Below are 19,832 nucleotides of genomic sequence, written 5' to 3'. Positions count from 1 at the left end.
TAATTTTTCCAAATGTTTTCTGCTTTACCCAACAGTGCCCCAATAGATGATAGCAACTATTGGGGAGATGTCATCTTTTTGATGTGTACGAAAATAAATTCTTTTTTTGGGCATTAAAATTACCTCCAAACTAATAGATCTCTATAAAGCCATCTTCCCCCCTTGCTGTGACAGACTTGAAAAATTGAGCTCTGCATATATAACTTGGATAGGCTGAATAAATGAGATCAAGATGAATGCCTTACCTCACCTTCTCTATCTAATTCAGGTCCCGATCACGAAACACAAAGAGTTGTTCACAGAGCTGAAGAAGTCGACCACAAATTTGTTTTGGCAGGGGCAATGGGCCTATTAACTAGACTGCGCCTGGCAGGGGGTCTCTACCTTACTGATTTCCTTCTCTATGAAAGAGCTGCACAACATCGGGTCCTGGCCAAGTGGTCCCTTAATGCCTCAGATAAACACTAACTCCATATGGACAGGCAGATAGCGGGAAGAACCACCTGCGACCGAACTTGGAAATAAAAACAAGACAGACCAAACAATGTATAACTAGGCACCCCCACGGCCTCTACTCTCAAAGTGTGGGATAGAGTTATCAAGACATTGCCCCTAATGACCTTTCCATCCCCTTACACGACTATCTACTTCAACCCTGCTTTCCCTCAAATGTTACTAGAGGGTCCCTTTGACAAATGGAGGGAGGGTGGATGGCTCATGGTGTCTGATCTCTTTAAAGTAGGAGAACTATCCTCCTTTGCCAACTGCACTGCTCTTTTTAAACTCCCGCTCACAGAAGAAAATCACTATTAAACATTGGGTGCAACAACCCCAATTGCAGCTGGTCATGACCAGGAACTTACGTCCAATAGAGATGTTCGAGCAATACAGCAACACGACTAAGGGCTGCATATGATTTCTTTACTCTCTCTCCTTCTAACGGTGGGACCTCATCAAGCCCTGTGACACGGAGGGGTTTGGGACGCCATGCTACATGCTCCCTTAGCGGAGAAACAGTGGAGCTCCCTATACAAAGACATTGTTAAATATAACCAATCCATGTTTTTTTGAGAAGCCCATTACAAAATCATGTATGCTTGGTACTTACACCCCCAGAAGCTACGTACTATTTTTCCTAATCCTTCAGACAGATGTTGGTGGGGATGTGGGCTCTTGGGAGACTTCCATAATATATGGTGGGACTGCCTTTCCAGTCAACCTTTCTGGAAAGTAATTCTATCCCAAATCAACCAGATTTTGGGGTGTCCAATCCTGGACTCCCTGGAACACACTCTTCTGGGGGTGCGAGATCCCAGCCTGAAGTACCAAGCACAGGGAGACCACTCCATTATGTGGCTCTGCTTGGGGGTGGCTAAGATGGCAATAGCAGCAGCCTGGAAGAAATCAGAGGCCCCTTCTCTTACCCAATGACATACCCGCCATAGCTGTTGAATGGATGACAGATATTATTAAATATTCCCGGAAGCGCTTTGATTACATCTGGAGTCCCTTGGTTGGTTACCTGTTGGAGGGATTGCCTCTCTTTGCCTGTGGGCCTAAGTTGCGGGCATTCCATTTTTTTCAGACCTAACAAATTTTGCCCTGGCCTTGGGAGCCAGAGTCCCTAGGCCTTTCACTGACCCTCTTGAGTGTGGTCCCTGTTTCCCCCCTGAGCTTCAAGCAGTGGGCCATGTGGGTCCTCTGGGTCCTGGATAGCGCCCGCTCTACACTCCCTCAATCACTTAAGGGTCATATACACAGGGTGCCATGGAAATGTTGAATTGTTTTAAGTTATGCTTAATTTGTTAGCCCCTGAATATAGAGCTTGGGCGCAACATGAGATATGTAGACTGGGCATGTAAGGCACTGTGATGATGGGGCTTCTGCACCTGAAAAATGCTAATAGCCATGCTGAGAACGTGTAAAAAAAGCTGTGTATTGTCTTTAGATAACTGATTATCTTGGCATGGGATCAGAGCTCGGTTGAGCTACAAATGTTGTGTATCTTTGTAAAAACCAATAAAAAGATTTTGACAAAAAAATGACACCTGGGCATTGTGCTCTCCTTTACTGTATTGTGGGTCCCTTCTCCCCCTTTCCTAGTTTCCCTCTCCCTGGGTCTGTCAGTTGTTATTTGTTTCTTGAACAGACTCCACTATCGCTGCTTCAAGGGACTAAGTCATATTACCAAGATTTGTGCAAATTTTTTAGAAAGCTAATGTCTTCGAGCTGACTAAGTAACCAGGCCACTGATTGTGTGTTTTTTCTTTTTTTTTCCCCTGGCGAACCCTGAATAGGAGGTCGCAAAGAACTGGCCCCTCCACCGCCGTTGGACATATTTCAGGCAATCCCCCCAGAGATGCGTCCCATGTAAAAAGGCTGCGCTGACCCCGTATCGTCTAAGGTATGTTGCTACCCTTATTCGCTTGACCCTGTTGTAGAACCCCCTAACATTCCATGTTATAGGTTTATAGGCCTGCTGATCCCCAGCCATAGATAAAGACTTTTGGCTAACTACAGTATCTGATACAGGAGTAGTAAGAACCACAATCCATAGTGTCGGGAACCCCTCCGTCTCCGTCAACTCTCCCCTGACCTCTGGTGACCCAGTATAAAACATTCCCCTGGTAGAACAATACAGCAAAACAATGCAAAAATTCTCCTCCCCCAGGCAGTAGAACCTCATTCGCACAACCCAACCTTGGTCTGAGAACTCAGGACTCCGCCCCATAGCCATCACCCACCCCTAAAAACCCCCTGCAACAATGCAAACAACAATGACAATCTACAGAAAAAAGAATCTCAGTTCTTGTTGTACAGCCAAACTGCCCGGTGCTACGCAGCCCCGCCAAACCACCGGTCTAGCCTGGCCACCACAGAACACCACAGTCTGGACACCTAGACTGCAGTGTGGTGGAATATTGCACCACCTTTAACAGCTGCGCTCCCACCCCCGCATAGTCCCCTACTATTCCCCGAAAGTGATAGCCCCCCTCCAGTGCCCCATAGTAGAGTCAGATCATAGCAGTGGCAAGGTCCATACTCACTGCGTCCAATGCAACCCCACCGACCACCATCCCCTGATCTGCAGTCCTCACACTCGCAGACATGGATCTCACGAGCCACCAGCTAGGGAGCCAGCAGTGCCTTCTGGTTCAGATTGAGTTTCTTGGACAAGGCACAGTAGGGAAAACTGATTCTGCATTGGTATGCCCCTCAGTTCTTCCCTGAGGGTGTCATCTGGCCCCACCATGATGCGACCTCCGTCCGGTGTCCCCCTTGATGCAGACCGTTGTCTTCCATTGCGACCAGGCCGGTTCCGTTGTCGACCACTCCGTCTCCTCTGTTCCTGCCATCCTTGATGTTGTTCTTGCCCCTCCAGGCCCATCAAGTCTATCCAGCCCATGGCCTCTTGCGGTTCAGTAAAGAAGTGGACCCTATCTGCATGCTGTAATCTGAGCCGGGCCGGAAACATCAAGCTGTACTTTATATCAAGGTCTCTCAGCCTCCTTTTGACCCTCAGGAAGTCGTTCCGCACGTTTTGGACCTTTTTTGTGTAGTCCAGATAGATATGGATCTCGTGGTTCTCAAATCTGGGGGGACGGTTGTTGCGGATGAACTGCAGGATGATGTCCCGGTCTCTAAAATGAAACAAGCGGGCGATCAGGGTTCTAGGTGGGGATCCTAGTTTCGGGGGTGGGGCAAGGGAGCGGTGGGCGTGCTCCACTGCAAACATCTTGGATAGTTGGAGACCGGGAGGGCCGAACCAATCCACTCTTCTAGGAACAGGTCTGCTGCCGGCCCCTCTGCCCGTTCCAAAAAGCCCGTAAAATGGAGATTGTTCCTACTTGACCGCCCCTCAGCGTCCTCTGCCCAGTCTTCGAGGTGGGAGGTGTGCTCTTTGAGTGGCGACACAGTCACCTGCAGGTGCTGGACCTCTGTCCATAAGGAGGCCAGTTCCCCCTCTCTGGTAGTGACTCGGTCTGCCACCTTCCGTAGGTCCAGGCCCAAATGATTGATATCCATGGCCATGCCGTCCGTCTTAGATTCCACTGCTGCACTGAAGTCTCTAATAGTCTGTAGAATGACAGCCTTATCCTGGGCCGCTGATCCCTGCGGAGGTCCCTGCTCAGGGGTTGGTCTAATGTGTTCGCCGATGTTGGGCCCGGTACCAGATACAGCATGATCTTGTTAGTTTGCGCTCCTCTAAGGGGCCTGTCTTTTCCCATCTCCAGCGTGGGCTCGTCAAGGTTTTTGGTGTATGTATGTATGTATGTATAAATTATTTTGTAGCGCGCTCTATTACTTGAGAGTATCCTGGTGCGAGATGGGAAAGGCAGAAAGAAGAGCAGCAAGAAAAAACAGCTTAAGTTACACATAAGTTACACTCCTGAACAGGTGAGTTTTCAAATGCTTCTTGAATTGAGCCACAGATTGCATGGAGCGCAGATGGAGAGGGAGAGCATTCCAGGCCCGAGCCGCGACCATGACAACCGATTGACCGCCGAGTCTGGCTCGTTTAAAACGGGGAAGAAACAGTTTAAACAAAGTGGATGATCTGAGGGTGCGGCCGGGGACATAGAAAGCAAATCTGCGTCTCAAATATGCTGGACCTTGGTCGTGGGTAGCTCTAAACGCCAGCACCAGGGACTTAAACAGAATGCGCTGTGAGACAGGGAGCCAATGAAGGGTGCGCAGATCGGAACGCACACTCCTCCATCTAGGGACGTTGAATAGCAGATTCTGGATAACCTGCAAGCGTTTAACCAGGTAAGCCGGAATGCCGCTGAACAGTGCATTCGCGTAGTCCAGTCTTGCCAGTATGAGAGCCCGCGCCACAGTCTCCTTGGCATCCCTAGGGAGCAGGGGGAAGAATTTGCGTAGCATTCTCAGAGTGGCAAAACAGGTTCCCGTGAGCTTCTTTATGTGGTCCTCAAATCTAAGATCCTCCCCAAACCAGATCCCAAGGTTTTTAGCGGGGCCCCCCATCACTTTAGGGCTGGGAATGTTCGGGGGCCACAGCGTACTCCTAAACGAGGGGGGGAAGGAACCGTAGAAAAGCACCTCGGATTTGTCCTCATTGCATTTCAGCTGGGCCATGGTCAGCCAGCGAAATACTGAGGACAGACACAGATGAACTACAGAAGTATCCAGAGAATCATCAGGCCAGGTGAACAACAACTGAGTATCATCTGCATACCCTATAATCTTAGCCCCGTACTGTTCCGCTAAATAAACCAAAGGGGTGATGTAAATGTTGAACAGTAGGGGACTAAGAGTAGATCCCTGGGGGACACCTGTAAGGAGTGGTTTAGGTTCTGAGGCGTGGGGCAGCATCCAGACCTGCTGTGTCCTGTCCGAGAGAAAGGAGGACAGCCAGGCAAGAACAACCCCCCCAATACCAATAGCAGACAGCCTGGCGAGGAGGAGCTCATAGGGGACGGTATCGAACGCGGCAGAGAGGTCCAATAATACCAGGACCGCTCTGCCGCCTCCGTCCAGACAATCCCAGATAGACTCCGTCATCTCCACCAGCGCGGTCTCAGTGCTATACGACGCCCTAAAGCCCGATTGGGCAGGGTGAAGAGCGTTGGAGGTTTCCACAAAACTCTCCAATTGCCGAAGAACCACTTTCTCACAAATTTTGGCGAGTGCTGGCAGGAGGGATATAGGTCTGTAGTTACCAGGGACCGTGGCGTCCAGTCCCGGTTTTTTCAGGAGCGGCAGAAGTTTGGCTTGTTTCCAACCGCGAGGGACCTCACCAGAGGCCAAAGAAAGATTCACTATCTGAGTGATCTCACTACAGACAGTTTCCGCCACCTCCGAAAGCACTCGGGCTGGACACGGGTCCACCGGGGAGCCAGATTTCAAGGACTGAAGGAGAGGTAGTACAGCACAATCGGAGACTTGCACAAAGTTAGTAAGCTGTTGGCGGAACACGGGCAACGGGAAAGACAGGAGTCGACCGCTGGGCGGTCCCCGGGCAGCGCCGAGAGTAGGTCCTCCTGAATCCTAGCTATTTTGCTGATGAAAAAAGTGGACAGATCCTCGCACCATTGCGCAGAGAAAGGAAGAGTGGCAACTTCAGCAACAGGGGATACAAAACTTTTGACAATGGAGAAGATCTCTCGACTATTATTGTCTTCTTTGGCGATACGCCCTGCATAGTAATTCCCTTTAGCAACCTTAATGGCGGCATAATAGTCTTTTTGAGCCAAGCGTAAAGCAGACTTGGCCTCCGCGCTGTACCCACATCTCCAAGCTCGTTCCAGTTTTTTGCAGCCTAGTTTCAACTCCCTCAACTCGGGAGAGAACCAGGGTTGCGAGGGAGAGCGTCGGAGTCTGGACACGGTCGTGTGTTTAATGGATACCTCAGCTGCCTGCCGCACCCACTCATTAAACTCACAAACCGCCTCATCCAGGATCACCGTGGGTTGGGGGTGAGCTCCGGATAGTGCCTTACTAAACACTGGCAGGTTGATTTTTTGGGTATGAGGCATGGGAGGGGTTGGGGCAGTTTACATGATCTCCCATGCGAACCTGACCAGGTCATGATCGGACCAGGTAACTTTTTCAACATTCACATTCTCAATGGGAAAGTTTGAACAGACCAGATCAAGAAGGTGCCCACCCTCATGCGTCGGAGAAGTCACCCATTGCTTGAGCTGAGCAAGGTCAAGGACTTCACCGAGTCAACGGGCTTCGGGTGAATCAGGAGCATCCACGTGAATATTTAGGTCGCCGACCAAAAGGAATTTTGGAAAACTTAAGGCCCGCGGCACTAGATATTCCTCAAGAGAGTCAATAAAGTGGTTGGGTTGTCCCGGGGGCCTATAAATCAGCGACCCTCCTAGGGTGAAATGAGGGGAGATTATGATAGAAAAGTGGAAAACCTCACCCCCCACATCCGCCGCAAGCGGCTCAGAGGTGAAGCGCCACCCCTCTTTAAAGATAACAGCTAGTCCGCCCCCTCTGCCTAGAGGTCTATCAACCCTGGCAATCTTAAAGCCTCTGGGGACGGCAAGTTCCACACTAGGGGTGGATGTGCTTGTCATCCACATCTCTGTGACAAACAGCATCTCCAGCTGGCCGTCCACCAGAAGTTCAAAGACATTGGCGGTATGTCTCACCATGGACCTGGCATTAATCAGCCCAGCTCTAATAGCTGCTGTGCCGGTATTACTGACTAAGCGTGGGGGTAAGGATGGCTGGGGACGAAAGCCACACATTGGGCATTTTACTATAATACAATCCTGACCCGCGCGCGGACAAGTCAGTCCTCCGCCGGGAAGAGCCAGTTTCAATATGGTGTGCACCATTTCTCCGCAACTCCAGGTTCATGAATCCGTCTCGGGCCAGCGGGCGTATCTGCAGGTCCCCCACCACTCCCTGCTTCAAGGACAGCCAGGCACCACTGGATTAAGTGCTCCCCATGCCGAGCTCCAGAGCAATCAAGGACCATCGCAGGGGTTAATATTCAGCAGGAACTGATGTGCTGCCACCCAGGCCTCTTTTCTTGGAGCACCAGGCAAAACCTCCACTAAGCCACGGAGCGCCCCCCTCCGCCGATGACCTTCACAGTAGTTGTCATCCAGTTGCCACGGTAGAGAGCCCCCAAGCAGTAGTCCAGGCCCCACTACCCAACTGGCCACCCACAGGTGTGAACGCAATCAAAGCGGGCCCGGGTGGAGCCCAGTGCAGCTGACTAGTGAGTCCTTGTGGCTTCCCTCTCTCACTGTGGCAGGAGTCCGGGCCTCAAGCAGCTCCTCAGCTTAGGCCTTCTTATTTAGGGCTGTGCCCCACCTGCATTGAAAGTCTTTAGTGAAAAAAATCCAAGTGTTGCCAGAAAGGGGCCCCCCAGCAAGTGTGCAGGCCTCACTTCCGTACAGGCTGTGCAGACCGCGAAGCAAGAGACACAGCCGCAGCGGGCTCACCAGGCCTTCTAGAATCCTCAGGGTCGTGCAGCACTCAGCCCCGGGCACCCTGTCGGGCAGCTGCAATGTAAACTGTTTCGGCTTCCCACCTCAAGGGCAGCTCTTCCAGAGGATCGCACTGTAAAGCAGCCAAGAGTCTGGGCCATGATTGGCCCCCCAGCACGATTTCCCATATCAGGGCGAATGCCGAGCAGATGGCAGGAGGCTGTCTAACTGGCAGCTGGAACCCGCGCCATAATTTTTCAGGATGGAGAACCTCCACAGCAAATTTGGGCACCCGGTCCACTGGTACATGAATCAGCCCCCGGGTTGGATCCTCAGGGCCAGGGGGGTTCCGACCTCAGTTTTCAGCTTTGTGGGCCTAATTCCATCAGGATCAAAGAAGGATTATAAGGTAGCCGCGTCTAGCCCGCCATGCCGCCAAGCCATGCCTCCACTGATTCTTTGTTATGTGCTGTGCATATTTTTCCGAAACAACCACATAAACATAGAAATAGAAACTGAATTTTCAGAGCAATATATCTGCCTGCTCATCATCTCTGCCAGTTTCCCTAAATATTCACAACATTGCATAAGAAAAGAATGTCTTAATATATTTTTGTATTAGGCTAATTGTGTCACCAAATGTATTCTCTTTTCATTGTAACATATTTTAAATGGAGCCATAAGAAACATGGATTTACACAATCTTATTATTAGGGACCTTTAATGGTGACTCAAAATAGTTTTATTGCAGGAATTCCACTGCTTCCATCAGTGGGTTACATCTATAAGAATCTAACTTAAATTATATATACATATATATTTCCACAGCTTAGTGACATGTAGTATAAGACAGAACAGAACAGTTTCTGATTTTCATTGTTCCTTCAAAGTATTTTCCTCCAATTCTTTCTCAGCTTTCCATTTGGCCCTTTTTTCCATGTTCCGCTTCATTAATGTATTCTCCTTTTTAACGGCCTGGGAGAAAATGAAAGTGAATGTTACTATTAGCCTGCTTGCATTTTTACATTATTGACTTTCATGTTAAATTTTCCTTTTTTTTTAACAAAAAAACGTGAATGTGTGGTTTTGATACTGAGATATTTGTTGCAAATAGTTGTCTTGCCAGCATGTCAATATGTTATATAGAACTGAGAATTCTTTTAGACTCTAGGGACCCGATTACGATACTGTAGGAACGGCTTTGACCCTCGGTGAGAGCCGTTCCTATGGCATAGTAATCTCCTGTTTGAATTCATTTCTGACTGACCCATTTTGATAGAGTTGGTCGGAAATTAATCTAAACAGGATTTCTGAAAGGCTTACGACGGGCTCAGGTCCTCCCAACGTTGTAATCAGGCCCTCGGTTAAGACCTTCATGGCTCCTTCCTTGAGATTAATCTTAAATTTTTATCTTATTATTGAAAATGTAAGGAAATACTTCAAATACATCCACTCTAGATATACTTTTATGTACAATTAGAACTTGCTCAATAGCACTTTGATCCAATTTAACCCCTTTAGTGCTGCCGTCGGCCAATGGACGTTGCGAGCACTACCTTGCCAGTGCTGCACACGTCCAATGGCCGACGCGACCACACCCGTTTGTTCGAATGTTCAGCACTGGCGCAAAACGTTTGAAGCAACAAACGGGTTAATCCCTTATTTACGTTGTTGTCTTCAACACAGCACGTACATTACGCCCCTTCCCAACAGTCGTATGCCTCTTGTAGAATATTTTAATGTTTACAATTCCTGCCATGGGAATTGGATCTTTGTTTTACCTGCTTTCTTTGATGTCTGGTCTTACCATTTCTTACTCATCAGGTTGGGTATGTTTGTAATTATCTTTGCTGTTAATCTACATGTACATATCGAGAGCATTCTAAAACATACACACCTTTCTCAGCTCACAATATTCTACATTTTGGTAATTCAGATTTGTCATCATCTCTTCCCATTATTCACATTGAGTTGAGCAATAATTTTGACAATGTGTTATTCTAACATATCTTATGTCTATGTTTTTTTCCAGGTATTCCCTGCGCATCCTAGCCAATTGTTCCCATAACTCTCTCCATAGAGCACACAAGATTCATAGCTAAGTATGTGAGATTTACACATCTGTACTATTTTATTTTGGTGTCCATTTCTTCTTTCTTACCACTCATGTATTTTCCTTGTACTATGTGACAGTCTTCTGGGTTGGTTGCTACATATATTTCTTTTTTAATTTACATCATTGTTTGTGGAAGTCTTCTTTAATTTCCTAAACTCAGTTATCAGTGTGGTCACACAATTCTGCTATCGCAGCTGCTTCTTTTGTGTATGGATTACAAAACAACTTCTCTTGCATGTGGGGGTAATTGGTACACCAATCTCTGAAGATTTTTGAAATGGTTACAGATTCTCGTTTTAAATTCCTCTCAGTAGAGCTTTATATACAAGTATATAAACCGAAACTGCGCTCATCAAGGCAGCTGATGATATCAGGGCCATTAAAGATCAAGGTGGCACGGCGGTCCTAATCATGCTGGATCTATCGGCGGCCTTCGACACGGTCAATCATTCTATATTGATTGACCGTGTCGAGGAGCTGGGCGTCCAGGCCGTGGCCAGGGCTCTGCTCGCTTCCTTCCTTTCAGGAAGAACACAGGCAGTAACAATGGGGCCTTTTCGATCAACGAACCTGGCTCTCCCATGTGGTGTGCCACAAGGCTCATCCCTAAGTCCGACCCTTTTTAACATTTATGTGGCGGACTTAGCTAAGGTCATTAACACCTACCGGATGAGCCTTACCACCTATGCGGATGATACTCAGCTGGTCCTGGCCATCAATGACGACGGCGAGGAGGTGGCAGCCAGGTTTCAAGAAGGCATGCTGGCCATCAAGGAATGGATGGCTTGTAATTGCCTAAGGTTGAACTCAGAAAAAACGGAGGTGATCATTTTTGGAAAACTTTTCCCGATTTGGTCCTCAATATGGTGGCCCCCGTTGCTAGGGGCACTGCCATCCCCGGTGCAGAAAGTCAGAAATCTAGGTGTGATTTTTGATGAGAAACTCATCTTTGTCCAACACGCCAATCAAGTAGCCTCCACAGCTTTTTTCAAGCTCAAACTCCTTAGAAAAATTATACCATTTCTTTCAGACAAAGGAGGAAAAACAGTGGTGAGCTCACTAGTACTGTCCGCCTTAGATTATTGCAATGGCCTGTTCTTGAATGCTCAGGCCCGGGTTGTGGCTAAAATGCAAATGGTCCAGAATGCGGCTGCGAGGCAGCTGTCTGGTACCCCTAAATTTCAACCAATCAAACAGACTATCAGGAGCTATCATTGGCTGACGGTGACGAATAGAATCAAGTTTAAAACTTTGTGTATCACCTTCAAAGCCACTCGTCACCAAGGGCCAAAGTTCCTGAAGGAGAAGCTTATACTCTACCGCCCCGCTAGACAACTAAGGTCAGTAAATTCTCTCCTCCTCACTGTACCGAGAACAAAGACTGTTACTTGGGGAGACAGATCTTTTACCATCGCCGCAGCCAGACTCTGGAATACACTCCCACTGGAAATCAGATCCTCTCCCACTCTGCTACAGTTTAGGAAACGGTTAAAGACGTGGCTTTTTAACCAATAATACCCTCACTTTCCTGCACGGTTAAAATTAAAATATATTCTGAGCCTAGGCCATAATGAGTCACAGCGCCAAGACGCCCATGGGCATACGTCGCGCTTTATAAATTTTAAAAATAAATAAATAAATAAATATATTGTATCCTTACTCTTGAATCTTGAGGAACCAGCATCCTGGTAGGATAGGATACAAATGGGGAACAGGATTTACCTGCACGCGCTACACTGGGGCAAACTGCTGCCTCCGGCCAGCCCAGCAACAGGGTCAGTGGTAGATATCTCAAAAAGATTAGTTAGAGAGATGGGATGGGGCCGGAGGCTGACCCCAAGGATGCAGTTTTGGGAGGGGCTCCAGGTTACCCCACATAGGCCCTCTGGAGACAGTCAAGGATGAGACTATAACAGCCTGTCCACACTGGTGAGGCTGTTCCCTTCACCTTCTTGAGAAAGGAATACTTGGTGTCAGAGGCACAGTGGCTGCACTATGGCCAGTTAAGACATGCCCTCAGAGAATGTTTGTCTCTGGAAGAGGAGACTGAGGTGGACTTCCCACTGGAAGGAAGACTGCTGGAGGGAAAGATTGACAATAAAATTATCTCACTGCCATATGGTAGGTTAATGAGAAATACACAACTCTATCTGTTGAAATTTTAAGGCAATTATGTACAAAACCTGGGGGAAATCAATGAGGATGACTGGAGGGAGGCTCTACACTTCCCTTCATTGGTGGCAATAAAAACAGGTTTTCCAACTAATCCAACATAAAATCATATACCAGACGTATTACACATGAACCTTGCTCTGTAGGATAGGCAGGGTGATTGAAGCAAATTGCTTAGAGGATGCACACACTCTGGAGCTGTCCCAACATACAGGACTAGTGTGAGGTGGTTAGGGGCTCTTTGGAGGAGGCTTCATGGTTATTCCTGGAACTACAGCCATGACTGGCACTGCTGGGTATTTGGACCTGGCAGATCACTTCCACTATCAGAAGCTGTTGGTGAATCTGGGCTGTATGGTGACAAAATGAGACATCATTCAGAAGTGAGGTTCTGTGATTTCCTCTAGCCACCAGGCATGGGAGCTCAGTATGGAGTATTGCACAGTTATGTAAAAGGATGCATACAAAGAAAGAGGGTGACAGGAGAAAATTTCAAAGATCTTGGGAGGATGGGACACAGAAGCTGGTTAAGGGGGTGAGAATGGATACACACGTCATTGATGTGGGTAAGAAGCGCGGGATCAATTGGTCAAGTTGCCCATACAAGAAAAGGATACAAACCAAGTAAGAAATGGTGAGACAGTGAAAGCGGGAGGTGAGGAGGCGAATAATTATTCTGTGAATATTTTGATCATACTGTGCCCAATTACGGGGTGACTGGGTGTTAGAGGCAATGACTAGGGTGTAATGTACTTATTGCTATGTATAGAATGGTAAACAAATACAACATCAAAAAATGTGAAGACTTACACGTCTCCACCCTGAAAAAAAGGGAATATCACTAAATTATGAGTGTAAGTCACTCCTAAAAAAAAGAAAAAAGAAAACTTTAGTAAGTCTAGCATCACACATGGTCAATGTTTGGCACTGCAACAGCCTCCAACAGAAAATATTAGAGGTGGGACTCAAATGTAAACCCCATAGCAAATAATAACAATTTCAATCAAATGATTAAAAACAGTTACAAATAAAAATACATTTTGTTTTGAAAACAACATGAAATATTTTGTATTTATTTATTGAAAAGCCTTTTTTTATTTTAATTAATGTAACTATAATTTGTATATTTAAATAACTTTTAGTTAATTATATACATCACATTATGATAAGTGTTAATATCATTAGAATAATTGTTTTACTGTAGTTAGGAATAATTTTTTTATTTGAACTTGAGAACAATAAGTTTAATGTAGTTTAGAATATTTGTAATACATTTATTTTGAGATCACAGTTTAGTTATATGTGCTGTAGCTTTTTTCTTCTATATTTAAAATAAATATATAAAATCATATATACAATTAATTTACTTTAATATTCAACTTAAAAATATTTTTTACAAATGTTTCCAAGTTTAATAAACTGTATCACTTATCCCTTTAATTTATTATGCGATCTGCCTAGAAAAACTTTCCCTTATACACTACCATACAAAGATCTCTGCCCAGAGTGCAGAGTCTCCCTATGGTAAAGTATCTGGAAAAGTAAAAACTTTGAAAGATTTTGTAAAAATATATTAATGCTAAATATTATTGTACATTCATTGTATATATTTAGTTTAAATGTATATCTAAAGAAAGAAATGCTACACTACTAACATCTACATTTTAAATAGATCGTTATTTAATGTAAAAATAAATAAAATTGAAATTGTTTCTAACGTTTAAATAAAATAAAAAAATCCCAAATAAAGTAAACCAAATATGCATTTTTTACTTTTATAAATAATGTACTTTCCAGATTCATTTAATTTAATTGGACATTTTCTCCTAGTTTTAGATTAAGTACCTAGTTCTGCTGATTTCTATGTTAGTGTTTTGCAGTACAGGTGATTGGTCATGTGTGGTGTTGAACTTACTTCATCTATGAGATGCAGTAATTTACTACTGTATTGGTCCCCTTGTTGGCTGAAGTAACTTTAGAAGTGCTGAATCTGAATAGGAATGGGCTTACCCTTCTTCCGGTGGGTACATGTCCCAGAATGAATGAATGAATGAATTGTGTGCTTCTATAGTGCACTGTCACTCACAATTGAGCGTTCCGGTGCAGTGCTGGAAAGCAACGGGGTTCCTTTTAGGAGAATGTATGGACTAGAAGATGATAAATGAGCTGGATTAGGGGGCAGGGTAATGCACCAGGGGCAGGAAACAACCAGGTTTAAAGGCATTTTTTGAATTTTACTTTGTTGCCTATGAACTGAAGAGAGATGGGGAGTTGGTTCCAGGCTCTGGAGCCCAGCATCATGGAGGATTTCTTCCCTCGTGGTTTGAGTCTGTAAGACACGCGATCCTTAAAAGGTTGTTGTTGGAAAATCTTTAACTTTGTTTGTGTCTTCAGGCCCGGCCAGTGAAGAGCGGTGGGGAAGGGAGGGGGCCGGGCATTTGGGGTAAATAGTCAGAAAACAAAATAGGAAAAATAAATAAATTAAACGACTTACCTTGCGCTTGCCGCATCACTGAGTCGGTGATGCGGCGAGTTCAAGGTAAGTGGTTTCCTTTGTTTAAAATGTTATTATCCCTATTCCGTTGTCTGTCGACTTCCCCCACCCCACCTCGGCCCACCTCACCACTCTTAGCTGTACCGGCCAAGCCTGTGTGTTTTGAAGTGGCAGAACTGGGAGATAATATGTTTAGGTCCGAAGCGTTTAAATGCTCTAAAGACTAGTAGAAGGATCTTAAACAGAGTCATTTGGTGGAGGGGTAACCAATGTAGTTTCTTTAGGGCTGAGGAGGCAGAGCTTAGTTTAGCGAGTTGCAGCACCAGTCCTACTGCCGCATGTTGGACCATCTGGAGCTAGTGTATTAGTTGTTTGGAGCAGCCTGCACAAAGACTTTTGCAGTAGTTGAGTTTTGAAGTGATTAGGGTGAATGCAACGGTTTTCCTGATGACAAGAAGAAGGAAGTGAGGGACTTTACTAGATTGATACACGTCTGCCACTGCCACAGCTTCTGGGTAGAATGAAAGGGCCGAGTTGAATTTGACCTCCAGATTTTTTGCTACTTCTATGCTGGACGGTGAAGGGGGTACTGAGTTAGGTCACCATTGTGAGATGAAGAATGGATTGGAGTTGCCAAAGCGTAACCTTTCCAAAACCCCCTCAAAAACCCTTTCCAGGACCTCCCTTAGGGTCATATGTATCATAGTTCCGTTTTGCGATTCCTAAATAGCGATGTTTAAGGAATCGCTATTTAGGAATCGCAAAATGGTATGTATGAAGAAAATCGCTTTTTTTAGCGATTCCTTAAGCTTCCTTAATTGTGAATTCGCATTTTGCGAATTCGCAATTAAGGAATAATTCCCAATGCATTCCTATGGGCCAGGAGGCTCATAGGAATGATTTCCAAATAATTCTCAAATTGCGAATTCGCAATTTGCTAATCGCAATTTGAGAATTATTGAAGGGTGCATGGGTGTCTCAAGGACACCCTGCTGCATCCCTGTAAATTACATGTGTGTGCATATGGTGCACATACATGCCCAATGGGCATGTATGTGCATCATATGCCACCCTCACAAATGAACAATTGTGCATATTTACAAGAAATCGCAAATTACCACCAACTACAAGTTGGTGGTAATTTGCGATTTCTTAACCAAAATTCGCTAGCCAAAATGCTACATACATAGCATTTAAGGAATCGCAAAATTGCGATTCCCTAAATGCAATGGCAAAATAAGGAATCGCACAAGTTTGCGATTCCTTATTTTGGGAATGTTTCATACATCCCAACACATGCAAAAAGGCCCTTTGCGATTCGCAAAGGCTGAAATTCTGCGAATTTCGGCCTTTGCGATTCACAAAAGGCTTGATACATATGGCCCCTAACCCCTTAACCCTTTCATACTTCTCTTTATTTTGCTCCCTTTTTTTTATGGGGAGTTTTATATAGCGCAAACTTGACCCAAAGGAATCAGGTATCGGAGTGTTTTACATGAGCACCAGGTATTTTACAAGGACACAGTCATTTTGATTTGTTTGGCATGGGGAGATTAAGTGATTTTCCCAGAATCACAGGATGTTGAGCATCATTGCCGACACTCAAAACCAGTTCCCTAGATTTTAGATGGACTGCCCTAGCCCGTTATGCCACTTTATCTCCCCATTTCCCACCCACTCCCCTCTTTCCATCCACTCCCCTCTTTCACTCTCACATTTACTACTAAAACGTATACTTAGGTGTGCGAAGATTTCACAATTGGGGCAGAGGTCTTTGCTCAGAAAAAGGTAGGAGAGGTGGAGGCGTAAACTCCACACTTAGGTTTGTGTATTGTAGTTTGCAGTGCATTCTGTAGTGGTAAAAAACATACTACAAAATTCAGTTTGTGAATAGTCCTTCAGAGTTTTTTCTAAGACTCTCTAGAATTCTGTTTTATAATATTGTATTGCAAGTACTAGCTTTGCTCTTTTGATATACTTCTTATTTGCATTGTGGGAGAGTGCAGTGCGTGGCAGGTTGGTGTTGATGTCCTTAGTTAGGCACAATCTCTATAGTTTTTGCGATTTGTGCAGGTACAGGACACAGGTACAGAATGTTAGCATTTGCCACTATATCCTTCTTCAATGGAGTTTCTTTCACATCATGATGACTTAAATGAGTATGGATGCTAGTGGGACTGACATTTTCATTAGGTATATCTCTAATGGTAGGGTGCAAACTTCATCACTGTCCATAGTAATCCGCTTTATTTATTTGCCCCTCTTTGGAATAAAGTTACATATCAGAAATTGTCCGATGTAAATATTCTGTTCTAAATATTATTTGCAAAAATATCACCTTATTGTTTTTAGATTTTCTATTAAACTTCAAAATGTGGCATCATTTTTATGAACCATAACTAGGACACAATATGTATGTGAAACAATATTCTCGATAAAATATTCTGGTATGTCACCTTGGAATAGGACAACGTTCATTCAGACTGTATTTGATTTTAGAGGTAGAAATGTTCATGGGACTGCAAGAACGGGCAATGCTGTTTTTTGATTGTAAGTGTGTTTCCATTGTGTAGCAGGTTTTGTTTCTTTACTGCATTGAATTTGCAAATGTATTTCATGATTGCTTGCCATTCTTCTCTGCTGATAACAATCTCTACACAGGTTTCAGAGCTTAATAGTTTCTTGATAAATTATTGTAAGGGTGTATTAGCTGGATGGATACATCCAGAACGTTTTTTGGGGGTATAATTTGTGATTTTCTGTTCAATCTAATTTTGATCATAGGATTCAGGTGTTAATGCAAGTTGCTTGCTGACAGTGTTAGCATGTGTGTTTAGATGTGTCCATACAAACGTGTTGGCAATCATGATATTTAGCCTCTCATTTTAGGAAGCACAGTTTTAGCATTCGTTCAGCAATTTAATGGAGTTTCTGCCCTAGGATCAGCCCACCAATTCCCTTACCACAGTGAGCTGCAATCATGGTTGTGCTCAGTTAGAATACAATTTATTAACAGAGAATGCTTAACATTCCATTGGAGGACTGTCAAATGTTCATGGAATTTATCCAGTTAATCTCCCCCAAAATGTTATATATATATATATATATGCAAACCACTATCACATATAGTTTTACATTTTTCAATGTTTATTTTTTGTTTTCTCTTTTTTAAGAAGGATAAGTTGAAATAAAGCAATGATATTCAAAACTCTGATTACCTAATATTACTATTTATTCATATTTAAATGCATACTGGTTGCCAGATATTTAGCACTTTCCTGGCTACAATGACAATAATATTGTATACCAAAGAAAAGAACATTTCGAATATAATTGCCAGGTTTGATGGGTTGAGGATGGGAAGTAAGTGGATATGTGTCATGGGATTCCCGAAGGTTTATTTAGGGCTCTGAGTGCACCTTTATTTGTTTCCTGAACTATTAAGGTTTCCCTGAATTTCAGATTGAACAGGGCTTAGTAGATATTTTTAGATAAACTCATGTATAGACAAAAGGATCAAAACTTTCAATCTACTCTGCAGACTTTATTTCTTAATCTTTGTATAGACAACACAAAATTCCTCAATTGCTTTCTGTTATTGAGGATTCATTGTATATGCTGTATTGGCTATCCTCTAGTTATTCTGTATTTTAATACTATGTTTCTGTTACTGATTTATATCACCTTCGCTTTGAATTTGGAGTAAATCCATACTTAATCCCATCAATTGACTCTGAGCTTTAATGTGTGACCAAACGGGTTACACTGTAATTGGTAACTTGTAGTAGATTTTAACTCCTTTTATTACCCAGGCACTTACAACTTTCCATTGCAGGGGGGCAGGAGAAAGGAGTCTACATTTGATAAGTTCTCAGTATGAAAAAAAAAGATTATAATTAAAACTTCAAACATGTTTTCGTATTTTGTGGCAAGATGGTGTCGATTTTCACAACAGCAATAACCTTCCAATGCACCTCTACCATTCTAGCATCATCCATTTTCTGGATCTTGCAAGATATTCTTTCTTCTGATCGTTCTTCCCATATTGTTTTATTTTTTGTGCATTTCTAAAGTCTTCATTCACTCTATTTTCTACAGTTCAATGTATCTGCTAATAACATTGTGTTACATTCTCTGTTGCTTATTTAAATTAGATTTGCTTCTAAAGCTGTAATGTTTGCGTTTTAAAAATGTTAAAGGTTTTCAGTTTCAAACTTAAATTTGTGAAGCTTAGCACAGAGCACAGCTACCTCTAGGTTAATTCATATGCACACTAGACAGAAACGCCCCAAAAATATATGTATGCTCGAATTTTTCAAGTACATTGCTCTAGAGCAACTGATCACAGCAGTGTTTCTCATTAACAGCTATTACGTATTTTCAGATAACTCAGCAATCCATTTCTTCTTCTGGAGGCAGATTAATTTATTAAAGTTGTATTTGGTGTCAGGTCATCCTGAGAAGCTATTCTCTTCAAATCCTATTTAGTTGATTTATCTAAACAGATATTTACAGCTAGATAAATTGGACAGGACATTTGAGGCATTTTATTCCAGATCAATACATGCTTCAATTCAAAACCGTAGCCACCAGGGCAAATGGCCCAATTTTCAAAGCAAACTCTAAAGAACTTCCTAAAAAACTATTTTAGGTCCTGTCATACCTGGGGCTTCAATAGCTTTTTTGTGCTTTACTATATATTTGGTGACCACGTCAAAAAGATAATTAGACTTTGCATTTTACTCCTATCTCCCCCACCAAAGAGGAGGAGGAATGGTGCTGGCTAGAAAGCCAACAATAATAAAGCATTGATATTGTTGAATAGTCCGATTTTTATACGATCAACAGAATAGACATGTACTTTGTTTGTTTGTATCTATATATATTGCTGTACTGGAACCACAAAGGACTAGAGGTGCTAGGGCAGTGGAAAGGAGGCAACAAAAGAGTTCATGAACTAAAAGCCTTTTGAATGGAATGCTTTTCCTTAAAAGTTAAGGGCAATGGGCAGCTGAACCCTCGTATCTTTAGCTAAGGAGCAAATAGTAGAGAAAAAAAGGAACAGTAGTGGGAGTGGGAGGAGAAATGAACAAGGGAAGTGGTGAAGATTTCAGGTAGACAGGGAGAAAGA

At 43.9% G+C, this 19,832-nt stretch overlaps 1 protein-coding gene across 1 annotated transcript in view; it reads right to left on the bottom strand.

Annotated features, from left to right (window-relative positions):
- Positions 1-8,623: 8,623 nt before the first annotated feature.
- LOC147718729 (protein FAM162B-like) overlaps positions 8,624-19,832 on the bottom strand; it is a 96,521-nt gene continuing 85,312 nt past the window's right edge. Inside the window, exon 4 of the mRNA XM_086966768.1 lies at positions 8,624-8,894. Coding sequence (XP_086822894.1) covers positions 8,793-8,894 — 102 coding nt within the window. The 3' untranslated portion in view covers positions 8,624-8,792. The remainder of the gene's footprint in view (positions 8,895-19,832) is intronic.

This window comes from Lissotriton vulgaris, chromosome 4_1 (genome assembly GCF_964263255.1).
Source record: "Lissotriton vulgaris chromosome 4_1, aLisVul1.2, whole genome shotgun sequence".
Classification (NCBI taxonomy): domain Eukaryota; kingdom Metazoa; phylum Chordata; class Amphibia; order Caudata; family Salamandridae; genus Lissotriton; species Lissotriton vulgaris.
Note: the sequence above shows the minus strand (reverse complement) of the source record. Positions and strands in the feature narration are given on the sequence as shown.